Below are 21122 nucleotides of genomic sequence, written 5' to 3'. Positions count from 1 at the left end.
CCATTTATCTAAATTTTTATTGGCAGTTTGAAGAATCATTTGTCATTGAATAACTTCCACCATCAATGAGAGAGGGTGTTATTACTCTAGTACCAAATTCTCAAAAAGATACTCTTTTGGTCGATAATTGGCGCCCAATCACATTATTAAATAACGACTATAAAATTTTGGCATCTATTCTGGCGGAACGGCTCAAGTATGGCCTGGATGACTTGATTGATGAGTGCCAATCTGGGTTTATAAAGGGTCGCCACATATCCAATAATATAAGGTTAGTTCTTGATTTGATTGATTGTCATGATTTCGTTTTAGATCCTGCTCTAATTGTTTTTAGACTTCCAAAAAGCCTTTGATACGGTTAGCCACAATTTAATTTTTAGTGTATTACATTACTTTAACTTTAATAATTATATTTGATCAATGCAGTAAAACATTGTATACAAGAGGAAATAGTTGTGTTAAACTTATATCTGGAACAGCACCAAAATATTAGATTCACAGAGGAATAAGACAGGGTTGTCCTGTTTCCCCCTTTCGTTTTCTGTTAGTTACATTTTACACTTAATGGTTAACAAAAACAATGTGATTAAAGGTATTAGAATTAATGATAAAGAAATAAATTCTCCCAATACGCAGATGACACCACGCTTTTCTTAAAGGGGTGGTTGATTGCGATTTCACTTTTTTAACGTTAGTTAGTGTGTAATGTTGCTGTTTGAGCATAAACAATATCTGCAAAGTTACGAAGCTGAAAGTTCAGTGCAAACGGAGATATCGTCTTTTGAAATTCTGGCAGTTTAATCCCTACAAAAACAGCTGGTAGGGACTACAAGAAGTTACTTCCTGGGTTCGTAACGTAACAAACCCAGATAAACCCCGCCCTCGGGAAAAGGCAGCAAAGGGGGCGAGGCCATGCTGCACCGCTTTAGAGAAGAGAAAACTAGAGGTGTATGTACAAATCTATTCATATATGTATCACGATTCTGTCTTCTAACGATTCTAATGGATTCACAAGTTTTAAAATCAATGTTCTAAAGCAGCGGTTCTTAATACTGTTCCTCACGTTCCCCTGCTCTGTATCTCTCTCTCTCTCTCTCATTCAGCTCCAACAATGAACTGTTCCAATTATACACTTCATTTCATGCAGCTATGAGAAGCGTTAAACATGAATGCGCGTGCAGTTGCCATACTGTATTAAAGCTTTAATCAGGATAAAACCGTATATTCAAAGCTAACATAAGCAGTAGCATTTACAAATAACAGCGTATCTAAAAGTATGAGACAACAACAAACAAAAAACATAGGCCTACCATTAAAAGCCATGCTTGCACAGGTTCTGCATGATCCTCTTCAATAATTTCCTCTGCTTCTCAATCGGGCTCAAACTGATAAGCAATATAGACGACGCCATTGTTTACAATACAACCAGAGCACATGCCGCTGAGGAGAGGGGCGGGACGTTTAGATGCGCACTAGAGGCGTTTTAGCCAATCACAACACACTGGGCTAGCTAACCAATCAGAGCCCATCGCCTATTTCTGCAAGCCGAAATGATCGGCGCGTTTCTCAGAGAAGGGACAGAGCGGTGTGGAATAAAGGTAAATTATGTGAAAAATAATGTGTTTTTTTTTATTTTTTTATAACTAAGCATTAACACATGTTAGACTGCACCCCATAAACACAAGCCTAGAAAAAAAAAGTGAGCCACCCTTTAAAAGATCAATCAGAAGTTCCTAAAGCATTGGAGATCATTAAAAACTTTTCTCAGGTGTCTGGCCTATCGCTTAATATTTCAAAATGTGAGATATCATCTTTAAAAAATGTAGATAAAACAGAAATTTGTGGAATTCAGCTTAAAGATGCAATTAATTATTTGGGTGTAAAAATTTATTTAAATTCAAATATGGTTCTTACAGAACTTAATTTCAATTTGAAGTTGTAAACACCACATCTGCGCTTTTGTGTACATCAATCCTAAATCCTGTTAATTTCAATCCTAAACTCTAATTACCGTATTCAATATATTGTTAAAGGGGTCATATGATGCGATTTCATAACTAAGCATTAACACATGTTAGACTGCACCCCATAAACACAAGCCTAGAAAAAAAACAGTGAGCCACCCTTTAAAAGATCAATCAGAAGTTCCTAAAGCATTGGAGATCATTAAAAACTTTTCTCAGGTGTCTGGCCTATCGCTTAATATTTCAAAATGTGAGATATCATCTTTAAAAAATGTAGATAAAACAGAAATTTGTGGAATTCAGCTTAAAGATGCAATTAATTATTTGGGTGTAAAAATGTATTTAAATTCAAATATGGTTCTTACAGAACTTAATTTCAATTTGAAGTTGTAAACACCACATCTGCGCTTTTGTGTACATCAATCCTAAATCCTGTTAATTTCAATCCTAAACTCTAATTACCGTATTCAATATATTGTTAAAGGGGTCATATGATGCAATTTCAATTTTTCCTTTCTCTTTGGAGTGTTACAAGCTCTTGGTGCATAAAGAAGATCTGTAAAGTTGCAAAGACTAAAGTCTCAAAACCAAAGAGATATTCTTTATAAAAGTTAAGAATCAACCACGCCTACCTAAAACGGCTCATTCTAACACGCCCCCACATGTCTACATCACAATGTGGGAAGATTTGCATAACGCCGCCCAAATGTTCATGGAAAGAAATAAGGCGTAACTTTTATTCTCACTGTAGTATTGTTGTTGCCGCCGCCGCCATGTCGTGAAGGCGCTGTGTGTTTACTTGTGAAAGATAAATTACTTTGCTTGCCCTTTTAAAAGAGGACGATATCCGCTTCGTCATGCCTGGAGCTGATCCGTACTATTCGCTGAGGAAATTCATCAACTTTGTGCTGTGGATCGCCGGATCGGCTTTCACCGTGGACGAAGCGGAGTGAGATTTTGGTGAGCTTAATGGGTACACTTACCCTATTTTTATTTTTTTTTTAGACATTATTATTATTATTTTATTCAAATATTGTCTAATTGTGCCTTATTTACTATCGAACTTAATCAAACTTGCTTATAGGGCTGCACGATTAATTGTATTTTAATCTCGATAACGATATCCACCTTTCTCGATTAATTAAAAATAATCTTCACGATATTGGCCGGCTCGCTATTTATCCTGAAAATGTGTTTTTAATTTGTCATTTGCATTATGTTGCATTGCTAACAAGTCTTCACTAGCGTTCATGCTTGTGGTTGCCAGATGTGAAGAGATTAAGTCCCCAAAACAGAGTTTTTCTCTTTTAAGGATACACTTTCTTCCCGGTGTTTTACTTAATCTGTGCAATCTGGCAACCCTGTGCGCGCGCTGACTGATGGCGGGACAAGCGCTGATGATAAGAAAATGCGATTTTGCTACCTGTGGCAATACAATGGGAAAACATGTGTACATAAATTGTAATTATTTTAAGTTATATGAGGAGTTTCTAAAGTTTTTACCAGTTTTCATAATGTTTAATCAGTTGAAAACGGCATGGCAATTTTATTATCAGTGTGTATTAACGATCTTTGAGCAAATTTACTGCGCGATCTGAGTGGCTTGTCTTATTTGCGAACAAGTTGTCACTTAGAAAATCTAATGTGAATACAGATTACAAAACTAACCAAAACCATGAGTTTTGTATTATCATGGTTGTTTAAATGAAGTCGGTGTCATTGGAGGTTGGTTAAAGGACACGAAATGTTATTGTATTTACCCTTTTGATAGAATAATCGTTATTATAATTTTTATCAAAATAATCATGATTATCAGTTTAACCATTATCGTGCAGCCCTACTTGATTACACTACCCTCTTAAATCATATTTCTATCACTGACAAAAAATATTTTGTATTACATTAAAATAAAGACAAATGTAATCAACCCCAACTTTGCCTTAAAATGCATCGTAAGATCTCCTAACCAAAGATCACATGATCACAAATGGAAATCACTTCTGTGAAGTGACCATCGCATGTTCCCATTGCTAACGGACGCCTGGAAGTGCCCCCAGTAGCAGTATTAACATTAAGTGGCATGGCATCTGACGTACGGATGCCATTGGCACATACCACTATGCTCAGTGGCACATCCGGTGGCACGTCTGGTTTTCACTGACAGTGAAGAGAGAGTGGCATGTGCCACTGACACATGTGACGTGCCGATGGATTGTGTCAGTGTCACTGACATTGTCGTGGAACATGTCACCGTATGTTGCGACAGTGACACTGCTGCTGTCAACCGGAGTATAACGTAGACCAGCTCTATTCAGTTAGTTTAATTTGAGGGCCGGATTATCGAATTGAAATTTTGAAGGGGGCCAAGGGGGTGGGTGGCCGTCCCAATCTCTTTCTGAGGGGCCTATAAAATTAGAAATTAAATTTAAATGCATATTCAGCAGTAAAATGAACTAATATTATCTACACCAACATCTATAAAAGGTTAACATTAGTGCTGTCTGTGAATCGATTTAAATAGAATAAAAAAACAAATTCACACATTTTTCTGTAATTAATTGTGATTAACTGCATATTAATGTATTTATATTGTCATCATTTCACATTGAACCTCCAAATTAATGTAGAAACAATATAAAGATAGTATATTATAAATATGCGTCTTTTTACTGAGTAGCCTATTATTAACAGTGGCCAGTATTTTTGATAATGCAATACTGCTACTGATGTCTCTATTAAATGCATTTCTCCCTTAATTTGAGCCATTAATTATAGCAATTCAACGTTACAGTATAATTGAAAGCCATTATTTTTAACATGTAGTAGGTTCTGAAAAATATCATTTTTAACTTTTAATTTAAGTGGACTTAAAACAATCTTCACATAAACCATAAATTGTATATGCATAATCTATAGAGATTAATCTTTATTCAAGCTACAAAACTTAATCAGCGACTAGAGCAGTCGAGTGATTTCTTTTTCTTTTATTCTGTGATTTACATCAATGACAGACTTCATCAGATTTCACTTTAAAAGCAGCACTGTCACTTTAAAACCTGATGCACATGACGCGTAACTGACACGCATCCGATTTTCTCCCAACTCTTTATGGTCATTTAGGACTTTATAACTCATTTAAGACCGTGTTTTCGAGGTCACTCGCCAAAACCCAGCATTTTGACAATTGTTTGTTTTTGTGTTGAAGCGCTACTGGCGCGCTGTCTGAAGCGGCTCAGAATACAGCCGAACGCGCAGTCTTTCAGACTATACTCCATTTGATAATCATCTTCGTCCAGTGTCTGCGCTATTTCTCGACAGAAGTTATGACCGACAACACTGCCTTTATACTCCTTTTAAACTAAAGTTGTGGATATGTCATAACCTCCTCACACAAGTGCTTGTCAGCGCTGCCATTTATTGATGTTGCGGTCTCCGGTTATTGTTGTTGCGCGTCTCTCACCCCTTTCTTTTGCGGCTGTGAAACAACGGCCCGGACCAGTGTTGCCACCTTGTGGACAAACTAATTAGTGCAAAATAATGTGCGACCTGCGCGTACTCTTCCGCCAATTGAATAGCCCTGACATAGACCGTGTAACACACGCACTTAATGGTAGAACGATATTTAATTGATGATACGTTTCAGTTAATTTATATAACAACTTAGGCTTCTTCATGCGTTTAATATTTGCCTCGTGTCCCTTTGTTTGCCTGAATGTTTTGTCAAATACTTAAAAACAATTGCACATTGTTATAAAATGGTTTTATTTAAAAACATTTTTTAAAAATATTAAAGCCATAGAATGAGATGGATTGCGCTGACCAATGTATTGATGATTCTGCATGCACGCAATGTGTCAGTAACAAACACATACGGTGACATGTTCCACGACAATGTCAGTAGGCGCGTTTCCATTACAGATTTGCGCAAAATTTTGGCGATATTTTATAACTGTCGATAAAAAAGTATTGCGAAATGACGGCGTTTCCTTTTTTAGTTTGAGTATCGATACTTTCGATACTCGCGTCAGTATCGATATATCGATACTTAGGATCGATACGCCCATCCCTAGTTAATACTGCCTTTCCAGTAGCCCTCCGTGAAGGGATTCAGTTGTTCACTTTCGTTAGGAACGTCCCTACAAATGGCGGCCCCTTCCCGAAGTGCCCTTCAAGGGTCCAAAAAAGCCGTTTGATATTCGCCCTATGGTTTGATTCGTGTTCTGAATGCGAATCGAAACAAAGCATGCGTAAAAGCCTCGAAGCTTTGCGAATCGATCTCGAACGCTCCCATCATTAAACGCTGTTAACTGACTTCACTCAATTCAGGACATTCAGAATTAGATGTTTAAAGAAAAAAAACAAACAAAAACACACACATGAGGACCTCAAAAAGATGTTTTGGTTTGTTTTATTGTAAATACGACAAAAAGGAAACAATTTTATTTTACAGTTATTGATCTATATATTGGCATGAATTTTAAACATTTTAAGAGACACCTGTGAGATTCTGGCTTATTCAAGTTGCAGCAAATGCATGAAACAGCAGGTGGGGACTGAATTTAAAAATTACATCTGAATCTAAATAAATCATCCATTATTTACTTCCTGCCAACAACTATTCCTCTCCTCTCCACAAATGATGCAGACATATAAAATAAAATAAATTAAAACAATATGCAATCATGATGATTAGATACACCTTGCAAAATAAATGAACAAAAGATATTTAGCAAATGTACAAATCAAATCAACAGTACTGACCACTCACCTACACAGACCTGCACGTTATGTGTGCGCCGCTGTCTCATGTATAATTCACATCCAATGGCCAAAAAAAAAGGGCAGAGCAACAAATTATTTGCATAATTTATTCATACTTTCATTTCTGAACTCAGTCTTAGCTTCCAGCTGACTAGTAATTACACCTCTGTAGTAAAACGACGATATTTCAGTATCAATGTTATTGGCTGAAAAATATCACTCTTTTCTCTCACTTTTTAAAGAGGGGGATGGGGAAAAAATGTCTCCGTATTCGTGTATGCAGATTTCAAACATCTCAATCCACGTAATAAACCGCGTTTCTGCAGTCACTCTCGGCTACAAGGATATTGCTTACTGTGGCTGTGGTTGTACAATGTAATCATCACATATGATTATAATATTATTTAAATACAACAAACATCAATGCACAAATTATACAATGGAGAATGGGCCTAAAATATAGTAGGAGACCAAAGAAAAAAAATTCCTTATACGCTGAAAAAATTATGGGATGTTAATGGTGCAATGTGTCTGATACAAAAACTTCAACATTGATAAATTTGAATAAATGAAATGTGTGAGTGAGGGAGGGTTTCTTTTTGCTCTTTTTTTTAATGGCCTGCTTTCATGCCTGGCTTTCCTAACCATCACAATATTTACATATATGACAAAACAATTACCAAATATACAAAGAGGAAAGAAGCTTGATTCCTGTCTGACCATTTCACTTCCTCCCTGTGAATCGGCAGGCCTTCATCTATAATCATCATCATTTATTTGGAACTACACTATCTTACAGCAAGTCATTAATAAATTAAAAGGATTATGGGATTTTCCGTAATTGAGAGCGAGTGGAAAGTATGATTTTTATCCCCTTGTAGTGAAGAACTGCGCCGTTGGGAGTTTGTATTTACAAAGACTAAGTTCACCGCTACATCTTAATCCCACCCCAGACCCCTTCCTTCCCTCCCAAAAAAATCTGTTTTGTGAGTGGTTTATCTCTAAGCCTCTTCTGCTGGGAACTGCAGTACAGTCCATCCAGTCCTGCTGTCCTCCTGGCTTCGATCTTGTACGATGATCTTCGCAGACAAAAGGACATTAGGCAACTCATCATAGTATGTGGGGAGAGAAGGACAACCCTAAGGTCTAAGTAACATTGGCGATATGTCTTGTGATTTCTTCCGGGTTTAACTCCACCCTGAACTTAAAAGGACACCATAATCTGTCAAGCAGGAAATGAACTTCACTTTTCTCACGGCCTCAACTGTGGGCCCTAAACAAAGTCCATCTCTCTCCTCCTGTCTCTGTCTCTCTTTGTTCTGTCTCAGTATCTGTTCTGATGTTCGTAGTGCCATCGATTGAAATCAATGTTAAACGCCACAATGCTGCCCGATGCCATCCCAGTGATCAAAGTCCTGCAAATATATATAAAAAAAAAATTCACATGGAAAATGTCCATAATATTATATATATAATTAAACACTAAATTGTTCATTTTGACTGCACTTATGCATCTATATAAACTTTGTTAAGGGGGTCTGAATACTTTCCGTACCCACTGTATATATTCTCTCACGTGACTTTCCCCCATTCATTCTCAATTCTCAATTACCCCCCACCAAACTCACTGCAGGCTTTAGGGGGTCTCTTAAAACTCAATGGGCTCAGGGGAGGCAAGAGAGACGTGGAAAAATGAGTGATTAATATACTTTTTAATGTTATATTTTGTAATACTGGCGCCGTTTTATTTTTGTACAAATTTTTTTTCTCATCCAATTTTTTTAAAAAGACACTGCCTCCCTTGCCCCCTCGGAGGAAACGACCTCTGATATATATATATGTATAACATAACATAACAAACTATTTTTTATTTAATAAAACAACTTTATTGTATTATTATTTTTAGGTTTTTAGCTCAGGTGTGCTCACCTCTGGTCATGGGATAAGTCCATAGCCCTAATGCCTGCATCACAGCCGGGGTAAATATACAGCTGCTTAAAATCACAGGCCTGCCAGACTTCAACAACACCGTTATCCCCTCCTGTTACCAAGTTCTGACCGTCGCTGCTCAACAGTATGGCCTTGGGGAAAACAAAATAAGATTAAATATACTGTTTTGGGTTAATGTGTATTTCTGATCTAATATATGTCTCTTACACGTGTGGAGTCATTGAACTCCATCTGTGTCAGCAGTTTTCCATTAATGCTGAAGTTACAGAAGTGTCCTCTCTCATAGTAGATGATACAGTGACCCTCACTGGACACAGAGATCAGACGGGGCTGGAGACAGTTCTCAGGGCCCTCCAGGGCCCGCAGTAAATCTCCTGTGATGGTGTGCACCAAACATGGCCCCTCTGTAAAACAAGACAACAGCAAGAACCTCTCAATTCTGTCATTACACAGCAAGAATTTAAAAAGGAGAAATAAGGAAACTATAATAATCACAATTTTTAAACATTTAATTCCTTACCTGTAATGGGTTTATATTTAAGTTCTATAAGTTCTCATGGAAACCAATACTAGTATGAAAAGAGTTAATTTCTGATATGCTAATACTCAGATTGCTTCCTCTCAGACTGACCTTTGGCCCCACTGATGACAAGTCCCAGTTCAGCACATACTGACACACACACCACCTCATGGTCATGGCCTGTCAGAACCGCTCTAGGTGCTGGATAATCACCTACAATACAACAGAAGGTCAGCTTCCTACAATCCTACAAATCTCATCAGTAATTTTTTTTTGCTACATAACTAATACTCATTACCACACATTAAAACAAATGTTAGGAATGAGATTAAGTTAAGCAAGCAGGCAATAAAAAAAGGAATGAATTTAATATATTCACAAAGAATTTCAGAGACCATTTTTCTTTCAGTCTTATATCAATATAAATGAAATAAATGTCCTACGTATGTGATATCTTTCACACTACTGTTCAAAAGTTTGGGGTCAGTACGATTTTTTTTTTAAAGAAAATAATACTTTTATTCAGCAAGGATGCAATGAATTAATCTGAGTTTCTATTGCACTAAGAATCTTGAAAAAAATATCAAGAATATTTAGTACAACTAAATATTGAGCATGGAGTTGTGTAAATGAAAGCAATGCTCAAATGAACCGGGTCATGTGCTCACTGTTGTTGGGATTGTCTCCAATGATGTGGTGTCGTCCGCTCCAGTACCACAACAGAAGGGTTGCATCTCTTGAGCCAGAGACAATGTAGCAATCACCTCCAATGTAGGACTCGGATCGCGCAAGACAGGTCACCACATCCCAGTGACCAAACACAATCTGAGTGAGTTTCCCTGAATGAAGAGTGAGCAGATGAGTGCACGTGCATTTTAGAAACACACACTTCACATTTTATTTGTAGTAAAGAGTACACAATTTATATGTTCAAGTTGGCATATAAATGGCATAAAATCACAAAAGACACAAGCACCTGTCTCAGTGGAGTAAACACGGAAACTCTTGTCCCAGAAACCACATGCCAGGATGTAGCGGTTGTCAGCTGTCACCACAAAGCAGTGCGTGTTGATCTGAATGCTTTGATCCACCAAATCAGTGATCTGCCTTTTACTAATGCCAGAGTTATTGGCTGGGAAAGAAAACAGACCAGGTGTGAATATTGAAAAAAATATCCACTTTGAGTCTGAAGACACAAACAAGTTTCATCGGTCTTTTAAAAGGATAATCCACACAAAAATGACAATTCTCTCATAATTTACTTTGGACATAAATTTAAATTTTTGGGTGAACTATCCCTTTAACTGTTACTGACTAAACACATGGTCACATGATTTGAAGAACTCACCAATCAGAGAGTCCATCTCAATTGGAAGGTGATGAGACTGTTCTAATGAATATCCTGGAGCACCTCTGAGACCTAAACAAAACATTGCTAATATTGTAAACAAACTTGCACCAAACATTAAAAAAGGTGGGTTGAAAACCTCCGATTTCTTCCACTGTTATGTCTAAGAAAGTTGCAAATGGTCGTGCTCACCGACTGTGTTGTGCCAGCGGTTGACGGCGAACAGTCGGCTGCATGTGACCGTGACTGCAGCAGGAATGCTGAGGTGAGGCAGCGTGTTGGCCGCCACGTGCGTGACCGGAGAGTTGGAGGGGAATTTTAGCACCATGATTACATCTTGCTGCATCTGGTCCTTGAACATCAGAGGACTCTGCGGAAGGAAACACTAATGAGCAGAAGAGAGAAAGAGGAGGAAGGGAGGAAGAAGAGGAAAAAAGGGAGGTAAAAGGAGAAAGAAAGGGACAAGGAATTAGAAAGGTAAATTACAATGGAGCAAACAAGGTGAAAACCACAGGGCAGGATTCTGTGTAAGGATATAGTTTAGGAGCAGTTTTGGGTTGGTTTGGACTGTCAGGAGAGGGGGGAGGTTGGATGATGTGTTTAACATCCAACCCTAGACAGCCTTGCTAGGTGAAAATCAGTGTCCGAACCAGAGGTGATGTCTTAAATCACATCTATTACATGTAAATCAAAAATGTATGTACTACCCGGTCTGTCATTTTGTGGCACCATTTTGCATTTATGAGGACAGACAAATTACAAAATTTGGTCTATCGCAACTAGTGAGAACAAAGTGTAATACTGAGCTACATAAAATTTGTGTAATAAAGACAAATTGTGATAAAACATGTAATAAATCAAATAACAAAGGACAATACTGATCTATTTAAAAGAGATCTAATATAGATAACTGATAAAAAAAAAAAAAGTAATATAGATCACGATAAAAAGGTGTGTCTTAAAAAAAAAAAAGTCACTATAAAATAATAAGTCTCACCAGGTGCATGGCGGAGCTGCGTGGAGGGTGAGGCTCTATTAGCAGCTGTGATGGAGCCTGTCCAAATGACTGAATCTGAGCCTCCATGGACTAAAGAGACAAAACAAGCTGTTACATCTTTAGTTGACAGACCCCTGAGCTGCCTCACATCTGACAGACATTTACAGACATGGAAAGACAAGCGGAACACTGCTGTCAACATGCTGTGCTTAGAAATGAAATGTCAACAAATTCACTCATTTTGGACAGAGGACAGAAAGATATTGACAGGAGACAATAAAGACTAATGATTAAGACTATCAAATAATTTTTTCCCCCAGTATATTATTGGTTCTATTATTAAGTCTACTGATAAATAACAACAGCACTGCACTGTTGTGTGTTAAACAGGAAACAATAGTGTTTACAGAAAAATGTATTCATATCAAATGTATATATTTTAATAATGATGATAATAATGTTATTACAATAATATCATACTTTAATTTGTGTAAGTTGTTTTTAATGGTTTAACAAATTATTAGACCTTTTGAAATGTTAAAAAATAAGATTAACTATTAAAGGGATAGTTCACCTTCAGTTGCAGATCCTCATTGACTTGCATAATGTTTTTTTTTCATACTATGGAAGTAAATGGGGACCAGCAACTGAAGGTGAACTATCCCTTTAAGACATTAAGTATTTTGTCAATAATACTTAATGTCAATAATAATTTATCTTAATTATTGACATTAAGCATTTTAATATTATTAAATAAAATGCTTCACATTAAGATTATTTATTAATGAATTAGTTTAAGATTATTATTGACATTAAGCATTTTGAGATTATTACTACAGTATTGAATATGTAATAATCAATGTTATTAACTTTGAATATGTTTTTTGTTTTAATTATTTTGTTTTAGTTTTGCTAAAATAAAAAAAAATCAGTTCTGCATTTCATTCTGCATATTTCATATGCAAAGATGAAGATATGTAAAGATGTCAATAAAAAAATAAATATGTATTGAAAAAATCAGTATCATAAAAAACAATATTGGACAATGTCTAATAGAAGCCCATCGAAAACACAGCTTAACGTGATTCACACAAGTAGGACAAGTTCCTAGATCAATATCCTCCGTTGAATCAATACTCACTGACCTCTCTGGTGAGGGGTCTTACCTCTCTGAGCTGGGGGTCGGTGATGGTGTCTAAGTTCACAGATCCCTCGTAAGACAGGTAATGGAAAACATTGAGAGCCCTAATGGCCTCCGGTCCTCTCTGCTTGTATCCAAAGATGAGATCGATCCACTGGTGCAACTGACAGGACACAAATTCACTCTCCAGCGCCTGAGACAGGAAGAGAACAACAGGGTTAATACAAGGGCCAATCGGGGCTTCTAAAAGAAATTACTAGCCATGTAAAGGATGTGTGAGTTTCAAAGTTTATTTCTTTTCTCTACAAACTAGAACTGCTCCATTCAGGGAACTGGCCTGGTGTTGTTTTGATTCTTGACACACTGGCTGAATTGGACTATTGATCCTAATGGCACCTGAAACTGTGCAATAATGTGGAGCGAATGAAGGTACTTAGACGCACACATAATCTTTCCATCCCTTACCATCCTGTTGATGCGAACAAAGTCCTCTGGTTTTTTGGCCCAGACTGGTAGTTCCACGTCACACACGGCTGTCCTGTCCTCTCTCACCCCCAGGTCATATCCACTGCTGTTCATAAACATCTCAGGGAGGTAGTAGAACTCCGGGATCAACTCCTGTCATACAAACAAACATGTTGACGTCACAGCACAGAAATAAGATCAGTCACAGCATTGTTTTATCTCACAAGATTTTGCTCACCCTAACATCAGATGTGTCCCTCTGGCAACTTCGCCAAGAGCGTGCAATGCCAGAAAACGTCCGGTCGGGATGGTCAAACTTGTTGTTATTACAATTCAAGAAAAACGTGGTGAAGGGTTCCTGTGGGATTGAGGAAGTGGTACACAATGTCATATTAAAACAACTTTCATAAGCTTTTCTTAAAAAGAGAATTAAGATTTTCAGGTTCTGAGAGACAATAGAATATAAATGGACTACTGTGAAGACTCACTATCCTGACAAGCCAGAAAAGAGTGGATGCTGCAGTGGAGTACAGTGATGCGTAATGATGGGGTGGAGTTCCGTCATCCTCCCATGTCTCATAGCGTTCGGCATAGAACACGGCTCGCTTTGGATTCAGGGCTCCGATTGGCTATATTACAAACAGGAAGGAGAAAAAAATTATTCTAGTTATTATACTAACCAAATGACTAATTACATTTTTAAACTATAGCTCACTTTTGATTCAGAGCTCTGAAAGCGGAGTATTATTATTATATTTAAATGATTACTTATATTCAGAAAGTATGCTTTAATTTGATTAAAAGTAACAGTAAAGTCATATATATGTAAAAAAAAAAAAAAAAAAAAAGATTATTTCAAATAAATGCTGTTGTTTTGAATTCCTCAAAATTAACTTCTTTTCTAAAAAATGTATCACAGTTTCCACAAAAATACAAAGCAGCACAACTGTTGATAAATGTTTCTTGAGCAATAAATCAGCATATAAGAATGATTTTTGAAGGATCGTGTGACACTGAAGACTGGAGTAATGGAATGAATTATATTTTAAAATATATTAAAATAGAAAACAGTTATTTTAAATTGTAATAATGTTTCAAATTTTTTAAAATGCAAATAAATGCAGCCTTGGTAAGCATAAGAGACTTTACAAAAACAAACAAACAAAAAAAAAAACTTTCCATAACCAAACTTTTGAACAGTAGTTTATATGTATTTATATTACATACAGTATGTTTACCTTACATTTGCATTTAAATTACAAAACAAACTGGGGTTTGAAAAAAAACATCTGAGACCACTTTGGAAATTTGAGATTTGAAAACTGGTATTTGTAAAAACTTTGAAACAATTCCTATTAAATTCCGGATGATTTGTATAGCTCTAACTGGGCTATGGAAAAAGACTTTCAGGAGTGGCATACCTTTGAAAGATCCCGGAAATTCCCAGGCAAGGTAAGATCCAGGTCCTCTGACTCATAGTTAGTCAGGACCCAAGGGAAGACAGGATATTGGTTCAGATCATTATAGGTCCTCCCTGCAAACAAATATCAACAGACAATGTTGTGTGTGAGCATGTAACTTACATACCGCATATCACAATTTGATTAGTGATAAAACTATTAGTTGCAAAAGTAGGAAACTTATTTTTGCAGAAAAGAAAACGGTGCACAATCTTACCTGCAATTGTGTTGAGGAACATGAGGTACTCAAAATTTGAAATCTCCCTCCGCTGCCATCTCTGAGTCATATTAGATGATTTAAAGAGCTGCCTTGGTGTTGCCAGAGATATCCGTCTATGGGAGGAACAGCAAAATAACAAGACAATCAATTAGTGTTGGCTAAAAACACATTTAGTATTAATTAACAGTTGAATGTTTAGTCATATAACAGCCACTCCTAAACTGATCTCATATGACTGAACCAGTTTCAATATTAGAAAACCAACACCAAAGACCTTACCTTGCCTGAGGGAGTCCATAGCTGGTGCCAACGCCGACCCGGGGTAAACTGTTCACTACCTTCTTTACTGTAGCCTGATCCGGGAAGTTGAACATGACGGATGCTGTGGAGATGATAGTAAAATAGTGCCATTAAAAACCTTGAATTATACAACATTTTGACATTGTTGTTTGGAGTGTTGGCATCTTACTCCTGTTGGCCATGAAGACCTCTAGTCCAGAGTTTTGGAGCAGGTAGCGTCTGGAAAAAACTGCTCTGATCTCACTGAACATCCATTTCCCATGCAGACCCTCAGTATACGCCAACACCTGACAAACACAAAAGCAAAGCATTTAAATACAATCTAAAGGAAGACAGCATTTTGAACTCTGGGACAATAGCATTGCCAACGCATGATCCTGAAATTCTGACTGGATGATATTCACGTCAACTGATTAAATTTTCAGTAATTCTGTGTGAAATAAAAGATGTAAAAAAAACAAACAAAAAAAAACAAGGCAATAACTCATAAGGTGACACTATCAGTGGCACATACAGTACCTTTGAATCAATCTTTTTGAAAGCTGGATCATCTTCGTCCACCTCGAAATAGATCTCTGTTGTGGTGATTGACAATGTTCCTCTAGCAACGATCACAGGAGCAACGAGCTGGGCCGGTGTGCTCAAAACCACCGGACCTGAAAGAAACCATGTCACAGAATGAGAAACGTGACATTTAAAAGTCCTGAGTCCTGGATTAGTGAACAAATCAAGTGATTGTGGTTAGATTTTCCAATAACTTGGGATTTCAAGACCCGTACTGGAGAATTAAATAATCTTTTTGAAAATGTAACATTTAATACATCTAAAATCTACATCGTCTGGTCCTAAAAAGCATCTTTCACCATTACCAATCCTTAAAAATGATTATTTCTAGTGGTGCCATTAGCTGATTGCTGTTATCAGGATGATACTTTGCCAAGGCTCAGTGATTTGTCACATAGCATTTATTGCTCAGGTTTTTGAAAACAAAGCATGAACAAATGATCAAAGGCATCAGATTTCAAACCACATTGAGATGAACAGACATAGACCTCTTTGATATTTTTGGGAAAAAAAACAAGCTAATTAGTTTAATTAAATAATGATTAAATAGCCACAATCTGTTAAATACAGTCAGCGACTCATTAAGTTAATGAATAAGTGGCTAATTTGATAAGCGTTAATTAGTTCAATATCAAAATGCGATGTAGCACTTAAGCTCATAATCACACTCTTGTGCAGATTCAGTTGAGATTTGCATCAAAAGGGATGGAGCTTGTTCTTGGCTAAAACACTAATTAGCAAACTCGTTTTCTGAAGGACCAAACTTGCCTCTTGAGATAAATACCCTTGGATGAAAAGCCACTGGGGATAAAGTACAGTTGCATACATTAGCACATGCATCAACAATAAATCAAAGAATCACCACACAAATGATTTCTACATGAGCAGCTAGAGTGGCACTCTTGGTGCAGGCTGGCATTTAAGACTAATTTGGTTAATAGTGCCATGGCAGTCTTACAATGGGATCTGAGGAGGCTGCTCATGAATAATAGCCTCCTGAGTGCAGCAGAGATTCTGAATACCTGCAAGGTTGTCGATCTCTTTCTCCTGCAGCAGACTGACGGCATCATCATCTCCTTCCAGCATCAGCTCCGTCTCAGGGTTCTGATTGACCACCGAATGACTACGGAACGACTTCTTTGACTTCATGCCTTCTTCCTCCTCAGGGCCTGCCCATACAAAAAAAATAAAAAAAATTTATATATATAATTATATATTACAATAATTACTCTACTAAACAGTCAATGCAAAAAATAAATAAATAACATTTTTATTTATTCCTGATCAAATTAATATTGTGTATTTGCATATGAATTATGTATGGACACACATCACTTTAAATATAATATGTCTCTGAGACATATTTGGGCACTGTAAATTAGACTGAGGTGGTATGGATGTGTTGTGGCTGACCGTATTCTTCTAGAGATTTGAGAGCCACATCCGAGTGGGTGGAGCCAAAGGCATTGCGTACGAATCTCCGCCTCCTGCGCAAGTCATCCTCCCAGTAGTCCAAACGCCAATAATCATGCAGCTGACTGAGATGGGAAAGAGAGAGAATGAAGAGGTGATGAATGGACAGGAAACTAGAAACAGAATTCCAGTAGCAAAGGTTGACAATAAACTGAGATTGTGAACCTCTGTGACATGGTTCCCCATGCTCCATGCTTATTGGTCAAAATGTTGAGGATCTTCTGTTTCAGCTGGTTTGCAGTCACATGATCTCGGTGTTTGGCGGCACTGATGAGGTGATCACACATCTTTTCCTCTTCTCTCCTGTCTGCAGCGTACTGGGCACAGTTCGACTGAAAAGAAAGCAAAGGACATGATCTTCACATCATTCCTAATGTATGATAAACAATTAAACCATGAACACATGACAGTGATCCACACAGACTGACTGACCTCAAACTCAGCATGTTTGTGGACATCTTCTGCTCTCTGCCTGTTGAGGATGAACTCGGCCTCATTGGCGACACGGACAATGTGATCCTTCATGGCGTGACACAGAAGCCTGAAACAAAAACACAGTGAAACAGTCTGCATTCTAGCAGCATAAACCTGAAATTGTGACTTAATTTTGCATAATGAGCATCTCCTTTCAATATATTACACCAGATCTCACAAAAAACAGGAATTGTACATTGTTTTTGGTATGAAATATCACTTTGAAAATGTTAACGTAATGCCAGCCAAGAAGAAACTTTAATGAGAATGCAACGTACCGCCCCTCATTAATAAGTTCAATGAATGCAAGTCCTGCATTCTTTTGTATGGAGTTCTGCCACTCCTGAAACCACATAAAACAACCATTATGGACCTTAATGAATGCCATAATTTAAACATTTGAATGTGCCAAAGATAAATGCATATATAAAATGATGGATTTGTGAAGTGAAAAATGCTAAAATGTTTTTGTTTCATGCATATTTTTCCAATAATAAATACAATTTTCGGTCTATTTTCAGTGTGGATGATAAAGGCGCCTGATATGGTTGCTGAAGAGACGCACTGATGATCTTTCCTGATTGGCTCTTTGCCACATAAGCGAGAGTGATTATTGAGAAAGAGAGGCAGAATGCACTTAGCATCCACTGCAGATGCTTCTAGAAGGACACATCACAGGCAGCTCCCATTACCTTCTGCTTCCTGCCAATCAATATTTAGGGTACGGTTTCGTCCCCTGAGCCACTAATGGAGGGCCTGGAGCTTCAGTAATACTATATGTGCTGATGGAGCAATGACGGGAAATAGAGGAAGGAGGGGAGAGGAGGATGAGAGGGCATCAAACACAGGATGGGCCACTGCTACACCCCAAAGCTCCTAATCTTCACTCCAACTCTGAAGGCAAAGGAAGCCTGCCGAGATGTTGATCATTCAGAAGAGTTCAAAGAGGTTTAGTGGGGTTCCTAGTATAAGATACTGACACCCAGATGTGACTGTATGATAATTCTGCTTTGAAATGTTTGATTAGTGGTGAGAAAAGTACATTTCTCCTCATGTGGATTGATGGCAAAGCATATTATGGAGCACAGTGATAGATTGTCTTAAAGGTAAGCAAGAATTCTTCACCTTTAAACACTAAATGATTTCAGACACTGTTGATTAATCAATTCTACAAAAAGACTGAAAAACAACAGGAATACTTTCTGAATGTGATGTTTAGAGGCGTTACTGGAAGCTAAAGCAGCATTACTGTAGCTCAAACAGTTGAGCGTGGTGCTACCAAAGGTCTTGGGTTCGATTCCCATGGAATGCATGAACTGATCAAATGTAAATGTATTTTGCTTTGGATAAAAGTGTCCATCATATGCGTGAATATAAATGTAAGCTAAAGTGTCTAGTTCAGAAGTATGCAGTGATACTTTGATACCCACACTGGCTTTAGCGTAAAGTAGGGTGGGTCTGAAATCGGATCCTGTTTAGGTCAAGCACAAAGAGGCTCAAAAGATTGATGAATTGTTGCCACATTGCAGCACTGTGACCTTTTCCAAGATTTTAAGCGGTTTAAATGTTTCAATGCAGTTTATTTGGGGTTTATGAAGCCTGAAATGTAAGTTGTGCGCTGATAGAAAATACTGAAACTTGGCGAATGACAAAATGAAGTCAAAATGAATTATTCAAAATAAATTATTAGAGAATAAAGTGAGAAATCTCACCTGTGAGCACAAGAGCATCACAAGCTCCACAACCGATGTGCTGGACTTCATACAAACTAAGCCTGTAGCAGTGCATTGACAGAAAACAGATTTTAGCATGCGCATGTCTAAGAAATGAAAAGAAATCTCAGTGGGTTCCAAAAGACTGACAACACAAGTGAAAATGTTCAGATTCAGAAGCTTAAATACGAACTTTCCTTGGTTTTAATTTGTCTAAGTTTAGTGTATTTCCAAGTTTATATTGCATTTGGAATCCCATATATTCAGTGTAGACTTTTGGACCCCACTGTACATGTGTGTAACATAAAATTACCTAACGTAACTGGCTCAAAACTTTAAAGTGATAAATCTGATCTATTTTCTAATGTACACACAGTTCTGCTTTAATTAAACAACAAAAACAGACAAACATTAAACTGTGCGGAGGTCAAGACAAGGTGAGAGCACAGACATTAAAGCCTGACAGGACAACAGGGAGGGGAGGGAGAGGATTCAATAAAGAGGGTGGAGAAGAGAGGAAGACAAAAGACAGTGGTGGAACAAGAAGCAAAAGTGATTCACTCTAGATCTGGATCTTCAGATTTAGGTTTCCTTTGATTTCAGATAAAATTAAGAGAGGAGGTCCTCTCAGGGCTCAACAATAAAGATGGCCTGAGAGGCTGGGCCCAGTGTGAGCAGGTTTTGGGCCAGTTGATGGAACTGTCACTTGCTATACCAGCTATTATTGCAAATTAAAACAAATGTGTTTATTTGTTTTATACAGTTTTTTTCTTTCTTTCTGGTAAAGAAAACATTTTGTAAAATATATTTTGTCTGATACACAAATTTAAACACAAAAGGTCAGTGAAAATATTAATTCTGAAAAATAAATAGAAAATGCACACCACTGCACTATTACATTTAATTTATTTATGTATATTTTAATCCAAAAATGAATTTGTCTGTGTTGTGAGGCCAATGGAAATATTAGCTAGGCATATATATATGACTAGGCCAAAAGGGGAAAAAATCCTAATTGTTGAGCAGGTTTTTTTTTTTTGACATTCATTGGAATACCTTAAATCACTTCCTTAATGTTTAGCATGCAATTCTTTCTTCAGTTCCTTCAGGTGCAGTAAATCTAAAAATTTTTTAAACATCCTTTCATCCTAAGCAGTTCTGTTATTCTCATACCTGCTCTGGGTCCATGTACTAGCACAATTGTGTGTATGAGGCAGCCAGTGGACACACACACAGCAGACAGTGAGGGACTCCATAGAGACACCAGGTAGAGAGGAAAAGGAGCACTATACAGCACCTGTACCTTCTATGAGCAACTCCTGCCCATGACTGCCCAGCAGAGTCCGCGAAAGGAAGGGGGCGAAATCCACAAAGATCTCCCTCAGCAAAGGCGCCACTTTCTCTAAGGCACGCTCCAATTTAGTTGTGATACTACGGGGGGGAAATGAAAGACAGAAAGAGAGAGAGAGAAATACTCCAGTTAGCTCCAAAATACAGAGACCAGTTCAAAAATCACACTTCCTTTCAATTCCAGCTGGTTAGTATGTGACAAAGTCTATGGCATTACTGCTGGATTAAAGCCAACCTACAAGAATTTAACCACAGGGAGGCAAATGCTTAACGATCACCCTATCATATTGCACACATCACCCTTAAGTGCCACTGCGCTTAGCTACAATATGAGTTAACCTGCACTAAGACTACAACTTCAGCGCCAGGGATGCAAATGACACCAAACAAGGGCAAATGTGAAAGGTTTCATGAGGAAAAGAA

General features: G+C 37.5%; 1 protein-coding gene across 1 annotated transcript in view; it reads right to left on the bottom strand.

Annotated features, from left to right (window-relative positions):
• Positions 1 to 7316: 7316 nt before the first annotated feature.
• LOC107578728 (neurobeachin-like) overlaps positions 7317 to 21122 on the bottom strand; it is a 132144-nt gene continuing 118338 nt past the window's right edge. The window contains exons 31-55 of the mRNA XM_016264658.1: positions 20653 to 20780; positions 19350 to 19411; positions 17916 to 17980; positions 17596 to 17704; positions 17329 to 17495; positions 17104 to 17228; positions 16713 to 16859; positions 15646 to 15782; positions 15296 to 15413; positions 15106 to 15208; positions 14824 to 14939; positions 14568 to 14680; positions 13635 to 13775; positions 13385 to 13504; positions 13147 to 13299; positions 12707 to 12874; positions 11541 to 11630; positions 10736 to 10928; positions 10544 to 10615; positions 10172 to 10327; positions 9864 to 10034; positions 9307 to 9408; positions 8883 to 9079; positions 8655 to 8806; positions 7317 to 8140 (exon numbers count right to left, since the gene is read on the bottom strand). Of these exons, the coding sequence (XP_016120144.1) occupies positions 8050 to 8140; positions 8655 to 8806; positions 8883 to 9079; positions 9307 to 9408; positions 9864 to 10034; positions 10172 to 10327; positions 10544 to 10615; positions 10736 to 10928; positions 11541 to 11630; positions 12707 to 12874; positions 13147 to 13299; positions 13385 to 13504; positions 13635 to 13775; positions 14568 to 14680; positions 14824 to 14939; positions 15106 to 15208; positions 15296 to 15413; positions 15646 to 15782; positions 16713 to 16859; positions 17104 to 17228; positions 17329 to 17495; positions 17596 to 17704; positions 17916 to 17980; positions 19350 to 19411; positions 20653 to 20780 (3196 nt within the window). The 3' untranslated portion in view covers positions 7317 to 8049. The remainder of the gene's footprint in view (positions 8141 to 8654; positions 8807 to 8882; positions 9080 to 9306; positions 9409 to 9863; positions 10035 to 10171; positions 10328 to 10543; positions 10616 to 10735; positions 10929 to 11540; positions 11631 to 12706; positions 12875 to 13146; positions 13300 to 13384; positions 13505 to 13634; positions 13776 to 14567; positions 14681 to 14823; positions 14940 to 15105; positions 15209 to 15295; positions 15414 to 15645; positions 15783 to 16712; positions 16860 to 17103; positions 17229 to 17328; positions 17496 to 17595; positions 17705 to 17915; positions 17981 to 19349; positions 19412 to 20652; positions 20781 to 21122) is intronic.

The sequence above is a fragment of the Sinocyclocheilus grahami genome, unplaced genomic scaffold (assembly GCF_001515645.1).
Source record: "Sinocyclocheilus grahami isolate Dianchi unplaced genomic scaffold, SAMN03320097.WGS_v1.1 scaffold32.1, whole genome shotgun sequence".
In the NCBI taxonomy this organism is placed as follows: Eukaryota; Metazoa; Chordata; class Actinopteri; order Cypriniformes; family Cyprinidae; genus Sinocyclocheilus; species Sinocyclocheilus grahami.
This window is presented reverse-complemented; position numbering and strand designations above follow the sequence as displayed.